The sequence below is a fragment of the Carcharodon carcharias genome, chromosome 10 (assembly GCF_017639515.1).
Source record: "Carcharodon carcharias isolate sCarCar2 chromosome 10, sCarCar2.pri, whole genome shotgun sequence".
Taxonomy (NCBI): Eukaryota; Metazoa; Chordata; class Chondrichthyes; order Lamniformes; family Lamnidae; genus Carcharodon; species Carcharodon carcharias.
The window spans coordinates 45492818-45514458 of NC_054476.1; the positions used below are offsets into that span (position 1 = coordinate 45492818).

The 21641-nt window shown below is 42.6% G+C and overlaps 1 protein-coding gene across 1 annotated transcript in view; it reads left to right on the forward strand.

Annotated features, from left to right (window-relative positions):
• Window positions 1–21641, forward strand: part of tub (TUB bipartite transcription factor) — a 276378-nt gene that overhangs the window by 219971 nt on the left and 34766 nt on the right. Inside the window, exons 4-6 of the mRNA XM_041197977.1 lie at window positions 1257–1424; window positions 6778–6899; window positions 12571–12762. Of these exons, the coding sequence (XP_041053911.1) occupies window positions 1257–1424; window positions 6778–6899; window positions 12571–12762 (482 nt within the window). The remainder of the gene's footprint in view (window positions 1–1256; window positions 1425–6777; window positions 6900–12570; window positions 12763–21641) is intronic.

Consider the following 21641-nt stretch of genomic DNA (forward strand, 5'->3'; position numbering starts at 1 on the left):
TCATTTGTCATCTCATAAATGGAGCCCATTTGCTCAATGTACAAGTTTGATGCCAAGATAGAGTGAATCAAAGCTATTCTGCCGATCATATAAACTAATAAGGTGGTCTATGAATTTCAGTGCTGGTGTGATGCCAGGTGCATAGGTCATATATTCAAATGACTGGTGGATCGTATCAAACAGCACGTCCTCGTGGCTGTTTGCAACAGGTAGAGTACTGACCGTACTCAGACAGCCTGGGCTTGCAAAACTCTGAATATAATGTCTAACTTTAGATGTGATTCAACTATTGGACAGCACTTGCTGAACAATCGGGCGCCTGTAAAGAGTTACACTAACAATTAAAGTGGCTCGCTCACGCTCTCTTGAAGATACATAAATTCATGCACAGGCATCTGTCCTTTGCAAGCGAAAGGAGCATGTCCAGGCATTGTGCTTTATTGAATTAAACAAAAGCATTGGGGGAACTTTTGATAAGGTCCCGCATGGGAGACTGATAACGAAGTTAAAAGCTCACGGAATCCAAGGCAATTTGGCAAATTGGATCCAGAATTGGCTGAGTGGCAGGAAGCAGAGGATGATGGTTGAGGGGTGTTTTTGTGACTGGATGCCTGTGTCCAGTGGGGTTCCACAGGGATCGGTGTTGGGTTCTTTGCTGTGCTTTAGACCTCTAAGACTCTATAATAGTTCCCTGGTGCATTCTCCATGGCAACACCTCAACCAATCGGCGCCCTTTTTTCATGCAGTATGAAGTGTTGCTCTCTTTAAAATTTAGCATTCTTGTGTCTGTCCTGATGAGTACAAGATGAAAAGCTTCGACAGTGTGTCTCTTTTGTCAGCAATACTCAGGTTCTGTGCTATCAAGCAACAATTTCTAAATTCACCACTATTGCAAACGGTGCTTTGTCTATTTTAGCTCTTTTACCCTTCAGTAAGAATAATGAGATGGTTTGATGTATAGCAGCTGCATAAATGAAAGCTCCTTTATTTTTCTTGAAGTAATGCCTATGCCACATTGCACTTATATCCTAACTCTGTTTCCACTTGTGTCATAGGCCTATATTCAGTGTTATTTTTGGTCAGCTTTTTTGGGGCATGTGTGCATCTTGAGCTACTTTCTGGAGTGTACTGATCAACTGGCTGTTGTGCCATTAGTAATTTAGTCCTTTAAGATTCAACCCAAAACCATGAAAGCTAAGAAAGTTCTGGCATTAACACTCGGTTGAATTTACAATTGATCCCTTTTGATCCACCAGGGATTGATGGTCCAGCCGCCTTTCAGGATGATGTCCAGGAGGTGGGAAGTCAAATTCAGATTCTCACTGTTGGACAGTCTAGCAATGATGATGATGTGGATACAGACACCGCAGCCAGTGCACAGCAAGCAACAAAGCAGGATCTTCGAGTAACAATGCAGAAGAAAGGTAAGCTAATTTCTTACTTATCAAAACTGAACTGAAACCTTTGGCATCCTCTTCAGTGTACTGAGAATAAATATCCCAATTAAATGACTATAATCCATTGTGAGGAAAAAAAAAACAGGTAGAGTGTAAAATTGGCTAGCGCCTGTTTTGTGCTATTCCAAATTATTCCACGACTACCCCCACACCCCATTCCCCCACTACATATCCACATTAAATTCTACCAGGGCAGCTATAGCACAGATAGATGCAAAATAACGTTCCCTTACCCTGCCCCATCAAACTTCCATTACCTAATTCACTAGCACATTTTTACCATTTTTGAGTTCTTTCAGTTCTGGATTGCATAATTTTTTTTAGTTCTTGGTCCATGAGCAGCACTGGCTAGGTCAGCATTTATTGCCCATTCCTAATTGCCCTTGAGAAGGTGGCAATGTGCTGCCTCTTGACCCACTGCAGTCCATGTGGTGTAGATACACCCACAGTGTTTTTAGGGAGGGAGTTCCAGGATGGGGTGTCGTTCACGAAGGCTACATTTTCTTGATTGGTGTTGAGCCTCTTAGGTGTTGTTTGGAGCTGTACTCATCCAAGCAAATAGAAAGTAGTCCATTACGCTCTTGATTAGTGCCTTGTTGATGATATAAAGGTTTTGGGGAGTCAGGAGGTGAGTTACTGCAGAATTCTCAACCCCTGACCTGCTTTTGTAGCCACAGTATTTATCTGGTTGGTTCAGTTAAGTTTCTGATATCTATTTTATTAGTGATGGAATTATGCTTAAGCCCTATGCCTCTAAGAAGTATGTCAATGTTGCCTAAACTCAAAGCATGAAGGATCATTTCACCTAAGGAGCAGACTTCATCCTATCAGTTGGGCCTGGTTTTTGCCAGCCCAAAGAAGTAAAAGTTACACTAAACCCACTTAACCCACTAAACAGTCCACATCCCCAGCTTCGTTCTTCCATGATCGTTTAAATAGATCTCTCCAATCAAATTTAACCTATAGCTACAAACATTATCAACAGCAAGCACTGAGTAGTCTTTCGTTGTCAGGAATGTGCTTCCTAAGGCAGAACCTACTGCATTGTCTTCAACATGTCAATTTTTATTTAGTCATATGGCAATGTTAATGACATTTACTTTGATTTTGAAAGTGGAAGCTCAATTCTCTTGGTTAACCTGTTTTCTTACTCCTTTTTTAGAATAAGCCTCTAAAGATACACATTGAAAGTTACTACAACCCACATTTTATGCAGCACATCAAATTTCTTCAGATATTGAAGAGCAAATTGTTGCCGACAGGGCAAATCCCTGATTGCAGAGGAGAAAAAGGCTTTTCAAATTTCTTGAGGCAGTATTTTGTGCTTACGCTCCTCCCAAAACATGCTGCAAACTTATGCAACTTAATTTAAACTGATCCCACAATAAACTCCCATTTTGATTCATTGGTTCTTGATTAATTTACAATGGATGCTAATGAGTTTTCAAGGGCTTTGCTGAAGAACTCCATCATTTGAAGTTGGGTTAGCATATGGTAAGGCTTGCATTTTAATTTAGCCAACTAAGCCATCCCCCACTATCTACTTCCTGGGGTCACTATTGGCCAGAAATTTAACTGGATCAACCACATAAATACTATGGCTATAAGAGCAGGTCAGAGGCTAGGAATTCTGAGGCGAGTAACTCACCTCCTGACTCCCCAAAGCCTATCCGCAATCTCCAAGGCGTAAGGTCAGGAGTGTGATGGAAAACTCTCCACTTGCCTGGATGAGTGCAACTCCAAGAACACTCAAGACGCTTGATACATCTAGGACAAAGCAGCCCACATGATTGGCACTCCAACCACCATCTTAAACATTCACTCGCATCACCTCCAGTGCACACTATCTTTGGTGTGTACCATCTACAAGATGCAGTGCAGTAACTCACCAAAACTTCTTCAGACAGCACCTTCCAAACCCATGGCCTCTACTACCTAGAAGAACAAGGCCTGCAGGTGCATGAGAACACCACCATGTGCAACTTCCCTCCAAGTCACACACCATCCTGATTTGGAAATATATCCCCAATCCTTCACTGTGGCAATATTAAAATCCTGGAACCCCCCCCCCTCCCTAACAGCACTCTGGGTGTACTTACACCACACAGACTGCAGTGACTCAAGAAGGCAGCTCACCACCATCTTCTTATGGGCAATTAGGGATAGGCAATAAATGCTGGCCCAGCCAGTCACACTTACATCCTATGATTGAATTTAAAAGGTTTAGAGCTCATTCTTTTCCTGCTGCTTGCTGTTGTTTTCCTTCAAGTCAGTCTCTTTTGATGCCCATCTCCCACTGGAGAGGGCTTAGCACTGCTACACAGCATTTTCCAAGCATGCAGTTTGATGGCACTCATGTTACCACTGGTGTTCTGTCCCATTTACACCGATCCAGTTAGGGGTGGGGGCGAGTGGTTGTTGGTAGACACTTTAGATGGTTCACTCAACCTCAAGGGAACATATATGAGGGAATTGCTTAGCTCCTCTATAAAAATCCCACCTTTATGGGGCCCTCAGTGGAACACACACCAGCTGAGTGTTGTTAGTGAGTTCCCCTGAGGGTCTTAGGAAAGTCCCAGACCTTTACAAAAAATAGGCAATTAATCTTGAAATGAATCAAGCTCCTTCTCCAGAAGGCCAGCTTGCTCCATTGGGAGTGGAAAATTAAAAATGTGAAGGCCTGCAATTACAGCAGATGACATTATACCAATATTCCAACCAGATGTTTAGGACAAACACTGTTGAAGAGGCCTTTCAAACATGACGTGACCAACCTAGCAATGCAAGTGACCTGCCCCTGGTGTGCTATTTGTGCCTTTGGTCATAGTGGGTCTGTCCTGCTGTATTTGCACCAGTGAAGCAGGTTCCCAGGAGTTTCAGTTGCTACTGCTAATTTTCCCCTCATAGTGCCTATTTAACTATCTTGCTTTACTCCTCTCATTGCTGTATTGATTTAAACATTGCCCCACAGCTCTAGTTAACATCCCACGAAGATACTACTCTCAGCTTTATTACAGTATAGGCCATCCTATTGGTGCAGCCAAATCCTGTCCCAGAACAGTACCTGTCCCTGGGATCAGCAAAACACACTCCTACGTCACATCTCTAACCACATAATGTTCTGTCTATTCCAGTACTCCTGTATTAGCTGGTGCTAATACCGATAATAATTTTGGGGTTGATACCTTGGGGGAATTACTTTTCACTTTACTCTGATATTTGCTGGATCTAAATCCTATTCCTGAAATCATTGGTTTTGACTAGAAGCACAACTTTGAGTGGATCCTCCTTTTTCTGTGAGAGCCTTCAAATCTGATCTATCACTTTGCTTCCTCTGACACCTGGGACACATCACACCATTTAGGACTTACACTAGATTACTAATGTGCTGTCTGCTCCCCTCGCTATTAAACCTCTTGCTACCATTGCTTTCTCATCTTTTACTCTGCCCTCTTGGACAAACCATTTCTGTGCTCTTAAAAGTAGTTACAGTTGTATTGATGAGTTTATGCTTTGAGTGCAGAGCTTTGACCTCCAGATGTGCTTGGAGGTAACTAAGTCCTTACGGATTTTCCATCTGATAACTTCCTTTCCCAAATTCTCATTAATAATTCTTGATGCACCTGGAGTGCAAATTCATAAAATCTACCCTCAGATGTTTGTGTGAGTTTGTAATCATGTTTCACTCTTGATGGTCTCACTCCCAACAGTTGCTCAGACCAGTGCAACGTGGGCTTGTTCAACTTTTATAAATGTAGATACCAATCTAAATGTAGAAAAATAAATGTAGATAACTATCACTAGAGAAAAAGTACTAGGGACCTGGTGGGTTGTATCCTAGGATTTTAAATGAAGTAGCTACAGAGAAAGTGGATGCACTGGTAGTAATCTTCCAAAAATCCTTAGATTCTGGATAAGTCTCAGAGGACTGGAGAGTGACCAATGTAACACCCTAATTCAAAAAGAGAGGAAGACAAAAAAACAGATAATTATAGGCCCGATAGCTTAACATCTGTCATTGGGAAAATGTTGGAGTCCGTTATAAAGGGTGTAATAACAGAGCATTTAGAAATACATAATCTAATCAAGCTGAGCGAGCATGGAAATCATGCCTAACAAACTTATTAGAATTCTTTGAGGAAGTAACAAGCAGGATAGATCAAGGGGAACCAGTAGATGTACTATATTTGGATTTCCAAAAGGCGTTTGATAAGGTACTGCACATGGGGCTACTTAAGAGCCCATGGTGTTGGGGGTAGTTTATTAGCATGGATAGAGGATTGGCTAACTAGTAGAAGACAGAGTTGGGATAAGGGGGGTATTTTTGGGATGGCAACCTGTAACTAGTGGAGTGCCACAGGGATTAGTGCTGGGGCCGCAATTATTTACAATATATATTAATGACTTAGATGAGGAAGTGAATGTACTATCACCAAGTTTGCAAATGACACAAAAATAGGTGGGAAGGCAAGTGGTGAGGATGATACAAGGAGTCTACAGAGGAATATAGATAGGTTAAATGAGTGGGCAAAAACTTGGCAGATGGAATATAATGTGGGAAAATGTGAGGTTATGCACTTTGGCAGGAAGAATAGAGGAGCTGAATATTATTTAAATGGAGAAAGACTGCAGAAGGCTGCAGCACAGAGGGATTTGGGAGCCCTTGTGCGTGAATTCCAAAAAGCTAACATACAATTTCAACAGGTAATAGGAAAGGCAAATGGAACATTAGCCTTTATTTCAAAGGGAATGGAATATAAAAATAGGAAAGACTTGCTGAAACTATACAAGGCAGCTATTCAAGGATGATGCTGGGTATGGAGGGTTTTTTTTATGAGGAGAGGTTGAGTAAGTTGGGCCTGTACTCATTGGAGTTTAGAAGAATGAGAGGCGACCTTATTGAAACATATAAGATTCTTAGGGGGCTTGACAAGCTAGATGTTGAGAGGCTGTTTCCCCTTGTGGGCATAATCTCAGAGTAAGGGAGTGCCCATTTAAAACAGAGATGAGGAGGAATTTCATCAGTTAGAATTCTTTACCACAGAGGGCTGTAGAGGCTGGGTCGTTAAGCATATTCAAGGCTGAGATAGACAGATTTTTAATCAGTAAGGGAATTAAAGGTTAAGGGGAAAAGGCAGGAAAGTGAAGTTGAGGATTATCAGGTCAGCCGAGATCTCATTGAATGGCGGAGCAGACCTGATGGGCCGAATGGCCCACTTCTGCTTCTACGTCTTATGGTCTTAATTTTTAGACAGAGGCCTACTGCATGAATAAGAATTAACCCAGCAAGTTGACTTAATGATGATTTTTGCGTCAACAGGTATTTCGAGCAGCATGAACTTCGATGAGGAAGAAGATGAAGAAGATGAAGATAGCTCTAGCTCTTCTCAATTGAACAGTAACACCAGGCCTGGCTCTGCTTCCAGTAAAAAATCTAATAAGGTGAGGATTAGAAATAATTTCTTAACATTTGTTTAAAATTTAAGAGACCGGGAAAGCAAAAGAACAGACCAGGGTCCAAACAGCAGTGTAGAAGTCTTTCTATCTCCAAACTTATGTTTCCCTTCCATGCACATTGACTACATCTTCATTTACAAGACCTTTTATAAATCGTTCATTCCAGTTAAAAGTTGACACAACTATTTTCAGTGAGTGAAAATGTAATTTAGTGTTCCTCCATTTTCTGTCCCATCAGCTGTCACTCTGATCAATGGTTCCTTCTGCCTGTTGAATGTAAGGATACTGTTTGATGTGAATCTGAATAGCAGAGGCTGACAGCATTCAACTGCAAATGATTCAGCACAAATTGTGAGCCTCATTCAGAGTGAGATTGCCGCTGTGGGAGATAGAAATGGTACAGTAGTGCAGTAAAGGGTGGCACAATTACTTCTGCTATATCTTGCAACTGCGGACTGGGCGTTATATGCAAGTGTGTCTGCCCTATTACAGCAGCTTCGTATAATCGCTTTTGAGTATTTTCAGTGCAAGTTGTCTGTTTCTGAATCGAATCAACCTTTGAGTGACCACAAATCCAGCTTTTACTAAGAATTGCTGATCAAGATTAAAGCTAACTTCCTCATCTTCTGTCAGTTATCTGACTTTCATGTTGATGCTTGTTCTGTTACAAGTGTCAGGAACAGAAATGGTCATTGTGTGAGACAATGGTTTACGATCATTGTCCTTGGATAATAGCATTTGCAGTGTCCGTTGGGCAGACTCAAAATATCTGCAGAGAACTGAAATGCCACTTAATGGCCAAATACAAGTAACAGACAATAATGGTCAGCATTGGGTTTCACTGACACTAGAACACTAAAATCATACTAACCCGATGCAGCCCTTGACACGGTTGCCCACACAAAGTTCTTCCATTGCCTCTCCTCCATCATTCAGCTGGGTGGGTCTGCACTTGTCAGGTTCCATTTTTACCTATCCAGTTGTAGCCAGAAAATCATCTGCAATGACTCTCTTCCTGCTTCTGCACCGTTATCTCTAGAGACTTCACAGAATCAGAATCACAGAATCACAGAATCACACAGTGCAGGAGAGGCCCATCAGCCCATCGAGTCTGCACCAACACGTGAGAAACACCTGACCTAACTACCTAATCCCATTTACCAGCACTTGACCCATAGCTTTGAATGTTATGACGTGCCAAGTGCTCATCCAGGTACTTTTTAAAGGATGTGAGGCAACCCGCCTCCACCACCCTCCCAGGCAGTGCATACCAGACCGTCACCACCCTCTGGGTAAAAAGGTTTTTCCTCACATTCCCCCTAAACCTCCTGCCCCTCACCTTGAACTTATACCCCCTTGTGACTGACCTTTCAACTAAGGGGAACAGCTGCTCCCCATCCATCCTGTCCATGCCCCTCATAATCTTGTACACCTCAGTCAGGTCGCCCCTCAGTCTTCTCTGCTCCAACAAAAACAACTCAAGTCTATCCAACCTCTCTTCATAACTTAAATGTTTCATCCCAGGCAACAACCTGGTGAATCTCCTCTGCAACCCCTACAGTGCAATCACATCCATCCTATAATGTGGCGACCAGAACTGCACACAGTACTCCAGCTGTGGCCTCACTAAGGTTCTATACAACTCCAACATGACCTCCCCACTTTTGTAATCTATGTCTCGATTGTCCAATATGCCTTTTTCCCCACCCCACTAACATGCCCCTCTGCCTTTACTGATCTATGGACACATGTGCCAAGTTCCCTATGTTCCTCAGAACTTCCTAGTGCCATGCTGTTCATTGAATACTTACTTGTCAAATTACTCCTTCCAAAGTGTATCAACTGACACTTTTCAGGGCTAAATGCCATCTGCCACTTATCTGCCCATTGGACCATCCCGTCTATATCTTCTTGTAGCCCAAGACAATTAACCTCACTGTTAACCACCCAGCCAATCTCTGTGTCATCTGCAAACTTACTAATCCTATTCCCCACATAGTCATCTATGTCGTTTATATAAATAATGAATAATAGGGGATCGAGCACAGATCCCTGTGGTACGCCACTGAACACGGGCTACTAGTCACTAAAGCATCCTTCTGTCATCACCCTCTGCCTCCTACAACTAAGCCAATTTTGAATCCACCTTATCAAATTACCCTATATCCCGTGTACATTTGCCTTCTTTATAAGTCTCCCATGTGGGACCTTGTCAAAGGCTTTGCTGAAATCCATATAACCTACATCAACTGCACTACCCTCATCTATACACCTGGTCACCTCCTCAAAAAATCCAATCAAATTTGTTAAGCATGACCTCCCTCTGACAAAGCCATGCTGACTATCCCTGATCAAACCTTGCCTCTCCAAGTGGAGATAGATACTCTCCTTCAGAATTTCTCCAATAGTTTCCCTACCATTAACGTGAGACTCACTGGCCTGTAGTTCCCTGGCTTCCCTCTCTACAACCCTTCTTAAATATCGGAACCACATTAGCTGTTCTCCAGTCCTCTGACACCTCCCCCATGGCCAGAGAGGAATTCAAAATTTGGGTCAGAACCCCTGCGATCTCCTCCCTTGCCCCCCTCAGCAGTCTGGGACACAAATCATTTGGACCTGGAGGTTTGTCCACTTTTAAGCTTACCAACATCTCCAATACATTGTCTCTCCCTATATCAATTTGCTTAAGAACCTCGCAGTCTCTCTCCCCGAGTTCGATACCTTCATCATCATCCTCATGGGTGAAGATGAATGTGAAGAATTCATTCAACACTCTAACGATGTCCTCTGGCTCCACCCATAGATTGCCGCCTTGGTCCATAATGGGCCCTACTCTTTTCCTGGTTATCCTCTTCCCATTGATATACTTATAGAATATTTTGGGATTTTGCCTACTTTACCAGCCAGAGCTTTCTCATATCCCCTCTTCCAAGGATTTTCCTCAGTCTCCTCCTAGTTTTCATCTATATACAGCCCCTCGGTAACAAAGACACAATGCTGGATTCCACGTGTACGTTGACAACCCCCAGCTTTACTTCACCACTATCTCCCTTAGACCTTCCATGGTCTCTAATTTGTTACACACTTATCAGACACTCAGTACTGGATGAGCAGAAGTTTCCTCTAACTAAATATTGGGAAACCAGAAGTCGTTGTCTTTGGATCCGTCACCAAATCTGCTCTCTCATCACCGATACCATCGCTTGACATTGCAACTACCTGACATTGAACTATATCATACATAACAACATTAGTGTATTTTACACTGGGATAAGCTTCCGATCACATTTCTGCTCAGTCACCAAGACTGCCATTTCCACATCTGTAACATTGCCTGTCTCCCTCCTTTCTTCAGCCTATTGTTGTTAAAACCCTCATCGATCCCTTTATTACCTATAAACTTGACTATTCCTTTGCTCTCTTGCCAGCCCTCTCACCTTCCACCCTAAATAAAGGAGCTCCTTCAAAACTTTGCTAACTGTATCCTAGCTGATACCAAGTCCTGTTCACCCATCACCCCCCGTGTTCACTGAGCTACATTGGGTCCTGGTCCAGCAACACCTCAATTGTAAATTCCCTGTCTTCTTTTCAAATTTCTCCATGGCCTTGACCCTCCCTATCTCTGTAACCTACTCCAACCCCATAATCCTCCATCACCTCAGCACTCATCCAGTTCTGCACTCTTGCGGGTCCCCAATTTTAATCGATCCACCATTAGTAGCTGTGCCTTCAGCCACCTAGACCTCAAGTTCTGGAATCCCCTCTCTAAAACTCTATTTTTCTTTACCTCTATTAACTCCTTTAAAACATTCCTTAAAGCCTGCCTCTTTGACCAAACTTTTGGTCATCTGTCCAATTATCTCATTTTTCTATTAATTCAGGGGATGTAGGCTTCGCTGGCTGGGCCAGCATTTATTGCCCATCCCTAGTTGCCTTTGAGAAGATGGTGGTGAGCTGCTTTCTTGAACCGTTGCAGTCCATGTGGTGTAGGTACACCCACAGTGCTGTTAGGAAGGGAGTTGCAGGATTTTGACCCAGTGACAGTGAAGGAACGGCGATATATTTCCAAGTTAGGATGGTGAGTGACTTGGAGGGGAACCTCCAGGTGGCAGTGTTCCCATCTATCTGCTGCCCTTGTCCTTCTAGATGGTAGAGGTCATGGATTTGGAATGTGATGTCGAAGGAGCCTTAGTGAATTCCTGCAGTGCATCTTGTAGATGGTACACACTGCTGCTGCTGTGCATCGGTGATGTCAAACTTTGTTTGGTAACACTCCTGTGAAGCACCTTAGGATGTTTTATTATGGGTAAAGGTGCTCTATAAATGCTAGTTGTTGTTTTTCAGTGTAGTATGGAGGATGTCAGGATTCAAATAAGATATTTAACCGAGGTCCCAACTGGCCCCTCTAGTCATTGTAAAGATCCAATGACAACATTCAAGGGGAACAATGGAGTTCTTCTAGTGTCCCAGCCAACATTCGCCCTTTGACAACATCACTAAACAGATTATCTGGTCATTTATCCCATTGCTGTTTGTGGGAACTTGCTGTGCATAAACTGTCTGCGACATGTCCCTACATTACACCGAACATTGGCTGTGAAGCACTTTGGGATTTTCTGAGGATGTGAATAAGTGCAAGTTCTTTCTTACCTTTGGAATTCTGAGACCCTCGCTGTTTTCTATTATTGTAGATATATATCACAGGAACTAAAGAGGATGGATCCCTGAGGTACTGCCAGTTCTTCTCCAACCTGAGCAACAATCATTATTTGTTCCATGTCCATCAACTAATTTCCTATCCAACTTGTCTTACCCTATTCAGACCTGACGGAACCAGCCCCCGTCTCCATCATGCCCTCCCAACCCGCTTCACAATGTAAAAGTTGGGATCGGGTCTGCCCCAACTTGGCTGGCTCACCCCACAGTCATTTAAGGCCGTTGGGCTGTCAAATGGATTGAGGCGGTCCTTCCATGTCCATCAAGGAGGAAGTCACACCTCCAGGAGCTGCTAGCCAATCAAAAGGCTGGCAGCTCTCTAGTGCCAACAGTGCTACCAGGAGTTTAATTACCCACTTTGTTCAATTAAGTAATTTATGCCACTCTCCATTGTAATAAACTTTGACATCCATTGACTGCGAACAGTTGATTGGATGATTGATACTTGTAGCAAAAAGCAGAATATCTGGGATTAATAAGTGGGTAAAAATTCTCAGTAGCTCCATTACTATGTCAATAATTTACTGGCTATCATTTTTTTAGGTTAGCTCAATCAGTGACATTTGCAGAAACCCATCGCTATGAGTCTCCAAATCAAGCTACGAGGAAAGTTAATGTTTGTCCAACATGGTTAGCCACACCATAGGGACATGTCTCACCTGCTTAAGTCCAGGAAACTAGGGTGCAAGTTGGAAAGATATGTTCTTTTTCAAAAATACCTGAATTTATTATTCTTTGCTGGTAGTTTGTTCTGTTCATTTACAGTCATGTGGGAAGGAAGATATATCTTCATCCACATAAGTGCTTTCATCCTGCTAAATACAAATGTTCACAAAACAGTGGGACAGATCTATTGGCTGCATTGTTTCTGGTGAATGCAGCCCATGGAGATATTTTCACATTTCCCTATTACTGAGCACAATTTCTTCCTGTTTTCCAGGAAGCAGCCTCGGTCTCAACCCCTCCAGGAACTGATGCTCTAATAGAGGTGGATGACCTTGAGGAGTTTGCTGTGAGACCAGCTCCACAAGGAATCACCATTAAATGCCGAATCACAAGAGATAAGAAGGGAATGGACCGTGGAATGTATCCTACTTACTACCTCCACCTAGAAAGGGATGATGGAAAAAAGGTTAGTCAATAACATATATTTTAGCACATGTTCCAAGTCATATATTCTGAGTTCAAGTTATGGAAATCTAACATAGATTACTTCATACAGAGTACAATCCTTATAATTTATTTATATATATGAATATTTTATATGTAATATATTTTATATATATATGTATTTATATGCACATCAGGAGATATTCCATGCCCATTCTGACTCATTTTTGCTGTATATTCAAGAAGGGCCCAAACATAGGTTGAAGCCCACATATGTCTAATCTTTCCAAAGAAATTCCTGTTTAAACTGCTGCCCTTCCAAACAAATTCCTGTTTAAATTATTGTCCTTGAAAGGGGCTTCCCACTCAGCATAATAAGAGGTGGAACCTTCACTCATCCCTTGCAAGGCCAGCCATGTAGGCTGGAACTGGAACTGAAGGCAGGGATCCCAGCCTTGGGAAATACCATGTTGCTGACTCCCAGAAGAATCCAGATCAATGCAAAAGAGTCGGTAAGACCAAGATCCAGGCCAGTATCATGGTTTGGACTCCCAAAGCAAAGAGGATAAATTAAGTTAAATATAACTAATTGAGATGTCCACAGAAAGCAGGCTGCTGGATCAGTTTAAATCTTTCTCCGAGGGAACCCCACAATCGCCACACCTTCTGGAAACGGTAAGTAGCCAGGATTCCTGACCTTGCCATCTTGGCAGGTAATTGATGATGTGGGCACTCACAAGTGAGTGGGACATTTTCCCTTGACTTCTTGAGCTTTGATGGGATCATCAGAGACGAGAGAACATTTTCATAATTATGCCAAGATGAATATTTATGTGCCCCACCATTCCCATCTGCTGCAGGCTTTCAATCTTTCAATTCCAGCTGCTAGATTTTGGCTTTTCCTTTTCTCTATGGTAACTGCTATACTGCATTACTACAACTTGTAGTCTCCAGGCTCCTTCTTCAGGAAGACTGCATTTCAGTTGATGTTTCATTTTTGTATGAAAGCTGCACTGCAATTTTCCTATTTATTTTTTTTATTTAGTTAAGTTTTAAATTTTTACCACTTTTCTTTCCTCCTCTCTGAAGGCATTGATTCTTTCTGGCATATGGTTTGAAGAACATGCAGTGTCTTTTAAGCTTTCACCTAAGTGGGTAGTTCTTGATTGCCAGGGAGACAGGGAGTGTATCTGGATGATGGTTTCTAACTGGGAATGGGTTTTGGGGGCTAGGAGGACAAGGCATGTAAAACCCGCCTGATGTCATCAGCTTGAGGGCCTGGCTATCTTAGGCCTCAGTTGCCCTTTATCAGCTGGCTACTTGCCCAAAGAGTGGAAGAAGACATCTGGCTGGCTTCCTTGCAAAAATTAGCCAGTACAGGCCCAAAGGCAAGCACCAAAGTAAGTCACAGGAAGGGCTGTTTTGAGAGTGGTAAGGGGGAACTTGGAGGTACAAAGGCATCAATTTTTGTTGCAAGGCCCAGAGGAGCACTCCTGCTCTTACCAGCCCCACTAAGGAAAGTTCCTGATTTAGTTTATAGGGCCTCCTCCTCTTTCCTACCAGGTTTCACTTCTATTAGGATGTTAATTACATTGAAGGACCACAATTAAGGACCATGATAAGGCCCCCTTCTGAGACAGGCAGACTCGTCAGCCACCTAAATAAAAGACCCCAGTGAAGGAGGCAGCATGAATTGAGAAGAAATGGGGCCATATGTCTTTGTTTGTCCATTTTAACTGTGTCAATCTTATGCCAATCAAACAGGGCAGTTAAGATTCCTCCCAGGTACTACATGGGGACATCATTGTTGGCTGCCCTTCACTTCAAGGATGACATCTACTCAGAGCAATGAGTGTCTGCCATGAGTCTTTGTATGAGTGACAGGCCAATTTTCACCCTGCATAACTTTGGGCATATGGAACAAGACATACCACCAGGGATCCAGAGTGCAGGATTTGCTTCCTTTTCTTCCCTTCTCTGCTGCCTCTCTGCCTCATCATTAATACATTAAGACTCAAAGCGTGAGGCAGCTTGATGGACAAGTTGTTGCCATTTTGAACAATTGGTGGCAAGCATATATCAGGCATTAAAATCAATGCCACTGCACCTCTAGGAGAGCTTCAGGGTGTCTTTGAAGCATTTTTTTTGGCCTCCCTGGAACATTGACATTTGCAAGTTGAGAAAACCGGACCTGGTTGGGAAGCTGGTTTTTGGCCATCCGGACACAGTATCCAATCGATCATAGTCAATTTTACAGTTTTGCCTGATTGCTTTTGGACCTGGCTTCAAGAAGGAAATGAACGTTTGTTCGATGGTCTTCCCATTGAATCCAGAAGATGCATTATAGGCATTGCTAATGGAATTTCCCCAGCACTCTTATATGTTGCTGATCCACAATCTAGGTGGAGGGGTGGCTCTGTTAGTTAATGATAGTATTAGCACAATAGAGATGGATGACCTAAGTTCAGGAAACCAGGATGTGGAAACAGTTTGCGTAGAGATGAGAAATGGTAAAGGCAAGAAGTTACTGTGGAAGTCGTGTACAGGCCCTCTAATAGTAGCCACATGGTAGGATGGAGCAAAAAGGAAGAAATAATGGGAGCTTGTCAGAAAGGCACGGCGATAATCATGGGAGATTGCAATCTACATATAGACTGGAAAAGCCAGATGGACAAAGGTAGCCTAGATGAGTTCATACAAGGTTACCAGGATAGTTTCTTAGAACAGTATGCTCTGGAGCCAACCAGAGGGCAGGCTATACTAGACCTGGAACAAAAACAGAAAATGCTGGAAAAACTCAACAGATCTGACAGCATCTGTAGAGAACAAAACAGAGTTGACATTTCAAGTCTGTATGACTCTTCTTCAGAGCTAAAGAGAAGTAGAAATGTGATGAAATTTATGTTGCTTAAGTGGGGTGGAGCAGATGAAGCTGGATAGAAGGCCAGCGATAGGTGGGGGCAAAGGAGAGATTGACAAAGATGCCATGAACAAAAGAACAAATGGAGAGTTAATGGTAGTGGTAAGGGCTAAGGGAGGTGCTGATGGTGGCATTAAAGTCAGAAAGCAGAATGTGATAATATCATGACAAGGGTAAGCACTCTGAAAAGAACAACATGAACAAGTAACAGGTGGCCCTTGTGAGGGTGGGGTGGTGGGGAGGGGTGGTGGTGGGGAAAAAAGGATCGAAAATGGGATAAAGCGGGGGGATAAAAATGGGGTAAAACACTGAATAAATAAATAAAAATAAAAAATAAATAAAACATGATTAATAAAATAAAAATAAGTAGATGAAAAATAAAAATGAATATTGAAAAAAAGGATTAAAAAGGGAGTGAGGATAGAGGAGACAGTTCATGGTCTGAAGCTGTTGAACTGCATGTTAAGTCCAGAAGGCTGGAAAGTGCCTAATCGGAAGATGAGGTGCTGCTCCTCTGGTTTGCGTTGAGCTTCACTGGAACATTGCAGCAGGCCAAGGATGGATATGTGGGGATGAGAGCAGGATGGGGTGCTGAAATGGCAAGCGACAGGGAGGTCTGGGTCATGCTTGCGCACAGACGCAAAGCAGTCACCCAGTCTGCGTTTGATCTCTCCGATGTAGAGGAGACCACATTGGGAGCAGCGAATGCAATAGATCAAATTGAAGGAGATGCAAGTGAAGCGCTGTTTCTCCTGAAAGGAGTCTTTGGGCCCTTGGACGGTGAGGAGGAAGGAGGTAAAGGGGCAGGTGTTGCCCCTTCTGCGATTGAATGGGAAGGGGATGAGGTGTTGGGGGTGATGGAGGAGTGGACTAGGGTGTCCCAGAGGGTACGGTCCCTACAGAATGCTGTTAAGGGGCGAAGGGAAGATGTGTTTGGTGGTGGCATCATGCTTGAGTTGGCAGAAATGGCGGAAGATGATCCTTTGAATGCGGAGGCTGATGGGGTGAAAAGTGAGGACAAGGCGAGCCCTATCATGGTTCTGGGAGGGAGAGGAAGGTGTGAGGGCAGAGGCACGAGAGATGGGTTGGACACAGTTGAGGGCCCTGTCAACCACAGTGGGTGGGAAACCTCGGTTAAGGAAGAGGAAGACATGTCAGAAGCGCCATTTTAGAAATCGATGTCATTGGAGCAGATGCAACAGAGGTGAAGGAACTGAGAGAATGGGATGGAATTCTTACAGGAAACAGTGTATGAGGAGCTGTAGTCGAGGCAGCTGTGGGAGTCGGTGAGTTTGTAATGAATATTGGTGAACAGTCTATCATCAGAAATGAAGACAGAGAGGTCAAGGAAGAAAAGGGAAGTATCAGTGATGGACCATGTGAAGGTGATAGAGGAGTGGAAGTTGGAAGCAAATTTGACAAATTTTTCCAGGTCTAGACAAGAGCATGAAGCGGCACTGAAACAGTCATCGATGTACTGAAAAAGAGTTGTGGGAGGGGGCAGGTGTAGGACTGGGACAAGGAATATTCCACGTACCCCATAAAGAGACAGGCATATCTGGGGCCCATGCAAGTACCCATAGCCACACCTTTTATTTGGAGGAAGTGAGACAAGTTAAAGGAGAAATTAGTGAGACAACAAGTTCAGCCAGACTGTGGAAAATGGTGGTGGATGGGGATTGTTCTGGCCTCAGTTCAAGGGGGAAGTGGAGAGCCCTCAGACAATCCTGGTGGGGCATGGCGGTGTAGAGAGATTGGATGTTCATGGTGAAGAGGCTTGTATCTGTTGGAGTTTAGAAGAGTAAGAGACGATCTTAGTGAAACATACAAGATTCTGAAGGGTCTTAACAGGGTGGATGTGGAGAAGATATTTCCTCTTGTGAGAGAATCTAGAACCAGGGGTCCCTGTTTAAAAGTAAGGGGTCGGCCATTTAAAAAGGAGTTGAAGCGAAATTTTTCCTCTCAGAGGGCCTTGACTCTTTGGAACTCTCTTCCTGAAAAGGTGGTGGAAGCAGAGTCTTTGAATATTTTTAAGGCAGAATTGAATAGATTCTTGGCAAACAAGGGAGTGATAAGTTATCGGGGGGTAGGCGGGATGCAGATGTGAAGTTACTATCAGACCAGCCATGATCTTATTAAATGGCGGAGCAGGTCTACTCATGCTCCTTACTCGTATGTCCGTAAGTATCACTGCAGTATTGTGTGGTGTGGTGGTGACAATGTTCTGTATACTTGGACTTTTGTTGACTTGCAAAGGTTTTTGTTGTCAAACACTCACTGCTGCAGTTTGTAGAAGGCTGAGCTGGCACAGCTGATCCGGTATTGGATCTCCTCGTCAATGGTGACCTTTTGAGAGAGGTGGCTGCCGAGGTATAGGAAGTGCTCAAAATATTCCAAAGTCTCTCCTTCAATATATATAGGTAGAATATTTGGCTGACCAAGTGTGGATTGATATACGAGTTTTATTTTGGCCACATTTATATAGAATTGAAGAAATCAAGAGTGGCTTTCAAATCTGCTGTAAAGTGGAAAACGACACTGCAGTCATCTGCAAACTGTAGATTATGTACATCTATGGTGGTCGGTTTAGTTAGGTGCATGGGGGTATCACAGACAAACTCAATCCTGACTTCTGTGCAGTGGCACTAACAAGTAGGCTTTCTGGGTATCTTGCATGGAAACTTTAGCTGACTTCTTTTTACCTCGAGGAACAATTAGGCCAATTGTAACACTCCTGCTGCTGCCTTGACTAAGATCAGTTAGACCAGGAATTGTACGCACACCCTTCATGATTTTATATGATTCAGCTACGCTTTGGATAAAATTACAAGGGATGGTAACTCTGGGAGGAATTATCGACCTGAATCATTTCTTTTCATGAAGGCATTTAAAAAAGAAAAGAATAACTAAAGTGAGCATGGGTCCTACAGAGAGTGAGTCTGGGGAATTAATAATAGGAAATAAAGAAGTGGTGGAAGCGTTGAAGGTATTTTGTGTCTGCCTTCATGGTAGTCCCAGAAGTACTTGTAAATCAAGAGATAAAAGGGAGGGAGGAACTGTTATGACCGATACAGTTGGTAAAGCAGAGTTACTTAAAAAAAAATCCCAGAGGGAAACTCTTAACTACTGTCATTATCAATAATTTTAAGTGTTATGTTTGAGATACTACTCTAAACTCAGGAATCAGACCACTAGTTTGAGGCTTTACATTTAACTAAGTGAAACATTTTATTAATTTATACTGGTTAAAATATATGTACACATGGCTACAAATTACTATTATCATAACTTTTAACAAATTCCCAAACTAATCTCCATTAAGGCAACAGCAACCCATAGACTCAACCAGGCACCAGGCAAAGCATTTTCACCTTACAAATTCAAAATGAGGTTCTTTTCACTGTGGAGCCAGCTGGATACTTGCAGCTGCCTTTTGATCTCACGTTGTCTCTTGCCTGCAGTTAAACTACTGAAGTTATACCTACCAGCCCCATTGAATGTTAATTCTCATTATACCAACAACCTTTGAACTTTACTTTTTAACAATGAAACCCCATTCATTGTACCGATTTTATTTATGATATAAACATATTGCTTGGTAGCTGCTAGAAAGGTGTCAAGTTTTCACCCCACTACTCGAATGCTCTATTCAAAAAAAAAACAAATGCACTCCAACTCTCTGTTTACATCTCAAACTAGTACATCAAAGCACCTAGACAAGCTGGCTTTAATCCAATTAAGACATACCCACAGAACAAACCTCTATTTTAAAAGGAAAATATTTTCCAAAATATTATATACATTAATAGCTTCATGACAGGAGCTTCAAACAATTACAATCACCAGGGAGAGGGTACTGAGAAAATTATTAGAACTAAAGGCTGACAAGTCCCCAGGGCCTGATGGACTTTATGCTTGGGTTCTAAAAGAAGTGGATGTGGAGATAGTAGATGCATTGGGTGTAATTTTTCAAGAACACCCTTGATTCTGGAAAGGTCCCATCAGATTGGAAAATAGAAAATTTAACTCCTCTGCTCAAGAATGGAGGGAGACAGAAAGTAGGAAACTACAGGCCAGTTGGCATAACTTCTAATTCTAGAGTTGATTATTAAGGAGGTTATCATAGGGGACTTGGAAAATCTTAATGCAGTAGGCAGAGTCAACATGGTTTTGTGAAAGGGAAATCATGTTTGACCAACTTATTGGAGTTCTTTGAGGATCAAGTGGAATGCCACAGGGATCAATGCTGGGGCCTCGACTATTTACAATCTATATCAATGACTTGGATGAAGGGATCGAATGTATGGTTGCTAAATTTTCTGATGACACAAAGTTATGTAAGAAAGTAAATTGTGAGGAGGTCATAAAGAATCTACAAAGAGATTTATATAGGTTAAGTGATAGGGCAAAAAATTTGGCAGATGGAGGTAAATGTGGTAAAATGTGAACTTGTCCACTTTGGTAGGAAGAATAGAAAAGCAGTATGTTATTTAAATGGAGAAAGATTGCAAAACTTTGCAGTACAGAAGGATCTGGGTGTCCTAGTATATGAATCATTAAAATTAGTATATAGGTACAGCAAGTGATTAGAAAGGCAAATGAAATATTGTGGTTTATTGCAATGGGAATGGAACGTAACAGTAGGGAAGTTTTACTACGGTGGTACAGGGTGTTGGTGAGCACACATCTGGAGTACTGTACGCAGTTTTGGTCTCCCTACATGAGAAAGGATATAATAGCATTTGAAGCAGTTCAGAGAAGGTTCACTTGACTGATTCCTGGGATGAACGGGTTATCTTCTAAGGAAAGGTTGAACAGGTTGGATCTGTATCCAATGGAATTTAGAAGAATGAGAAGCGACATTATTGAAACTTATATGATCCTAAGAGGAATTGACAGGGATTTTTAAAATTCATTTATGGGATGGGGGTGATGCTGGCTAGGCCAGTATTTATTACCCATCCCGAATTGCCACCTGAAAAGGTGGTGGTGAGCTGCCTTCTTGAACGGCTGCAGTCCCTGTGGTGTAGTTATATCCACAGTGCTGTTATGAAGAGAGTACCAGGATTTTTACTCAGCAGCAGTGAAGGAACGGCAATATATCTCCAAGTCAGGATGGTGAGTGGCTTGGAGGGGAAATTCCAGGTGGTGGTGTTCCCATGTGTCTGTTGTCCTTGTCCTTCCAGATGGTAGTGATCGTGGATTTGGAAGGTGCTGCCTGAGGAGCCTTGGTGAGTTCCTGCGTGCCTCTTGTAGATGGTACGTACTGCTGCCACAGTTCGTCGGAGGTGGAGTGAATGAATGTTTGTGGAAAAGGTGCTAATCAAGCGGGCTGCCTTGTCCTGGATGATGTCAAACTTCCTGAGTGTTGTTGGAACTGCATTCATCCAGGCAAGTGGAGAGTATTCCATCACACTCCTGACTTTTGCCTTGTAGATGGTGAACAGGCTTTGAGGAGTCAGGAGGTGAATTACTTGTCACAGGATTCCTAGCTTCTAATCTTCTCTTGTAGCCACAGTACTTATATGGCTAGTCCAGTTCAGTTCCTGGTCAATGGTAACCCCCAGGATTTTGATAGTTGGGGATTCAGCAATGGTAATTGCCGAAGGGTGGCTGAGTTATGCTATTATTGATAGAGTTGATCTGCAGACTCTTCTTGAGTAGAAACTTTAAGTTTATTTACAATATACTCAGCAGCAACTACATGTGTGGCCTAAATAGCCAAGTGGTTATGGTACTGGGTTTGTAACCCCAAGATCAAGTGTTCAAATCTCACAATGGCAAACTATGAAACAATGTAACTTCATCTGAAACAGATGGAAATGGGTTTGTACCCGAAAGAGTTACATGTGTGTTTTCAACTCCAACTTTATCTCTACACTGACTGCTGAGGTAGCCCATGCTACTCTACTATTGGTTACTACAGATCATGTCATCTTCTTTAACAAGTATTATTCTTAAAGGTACATTGCACACTAAAT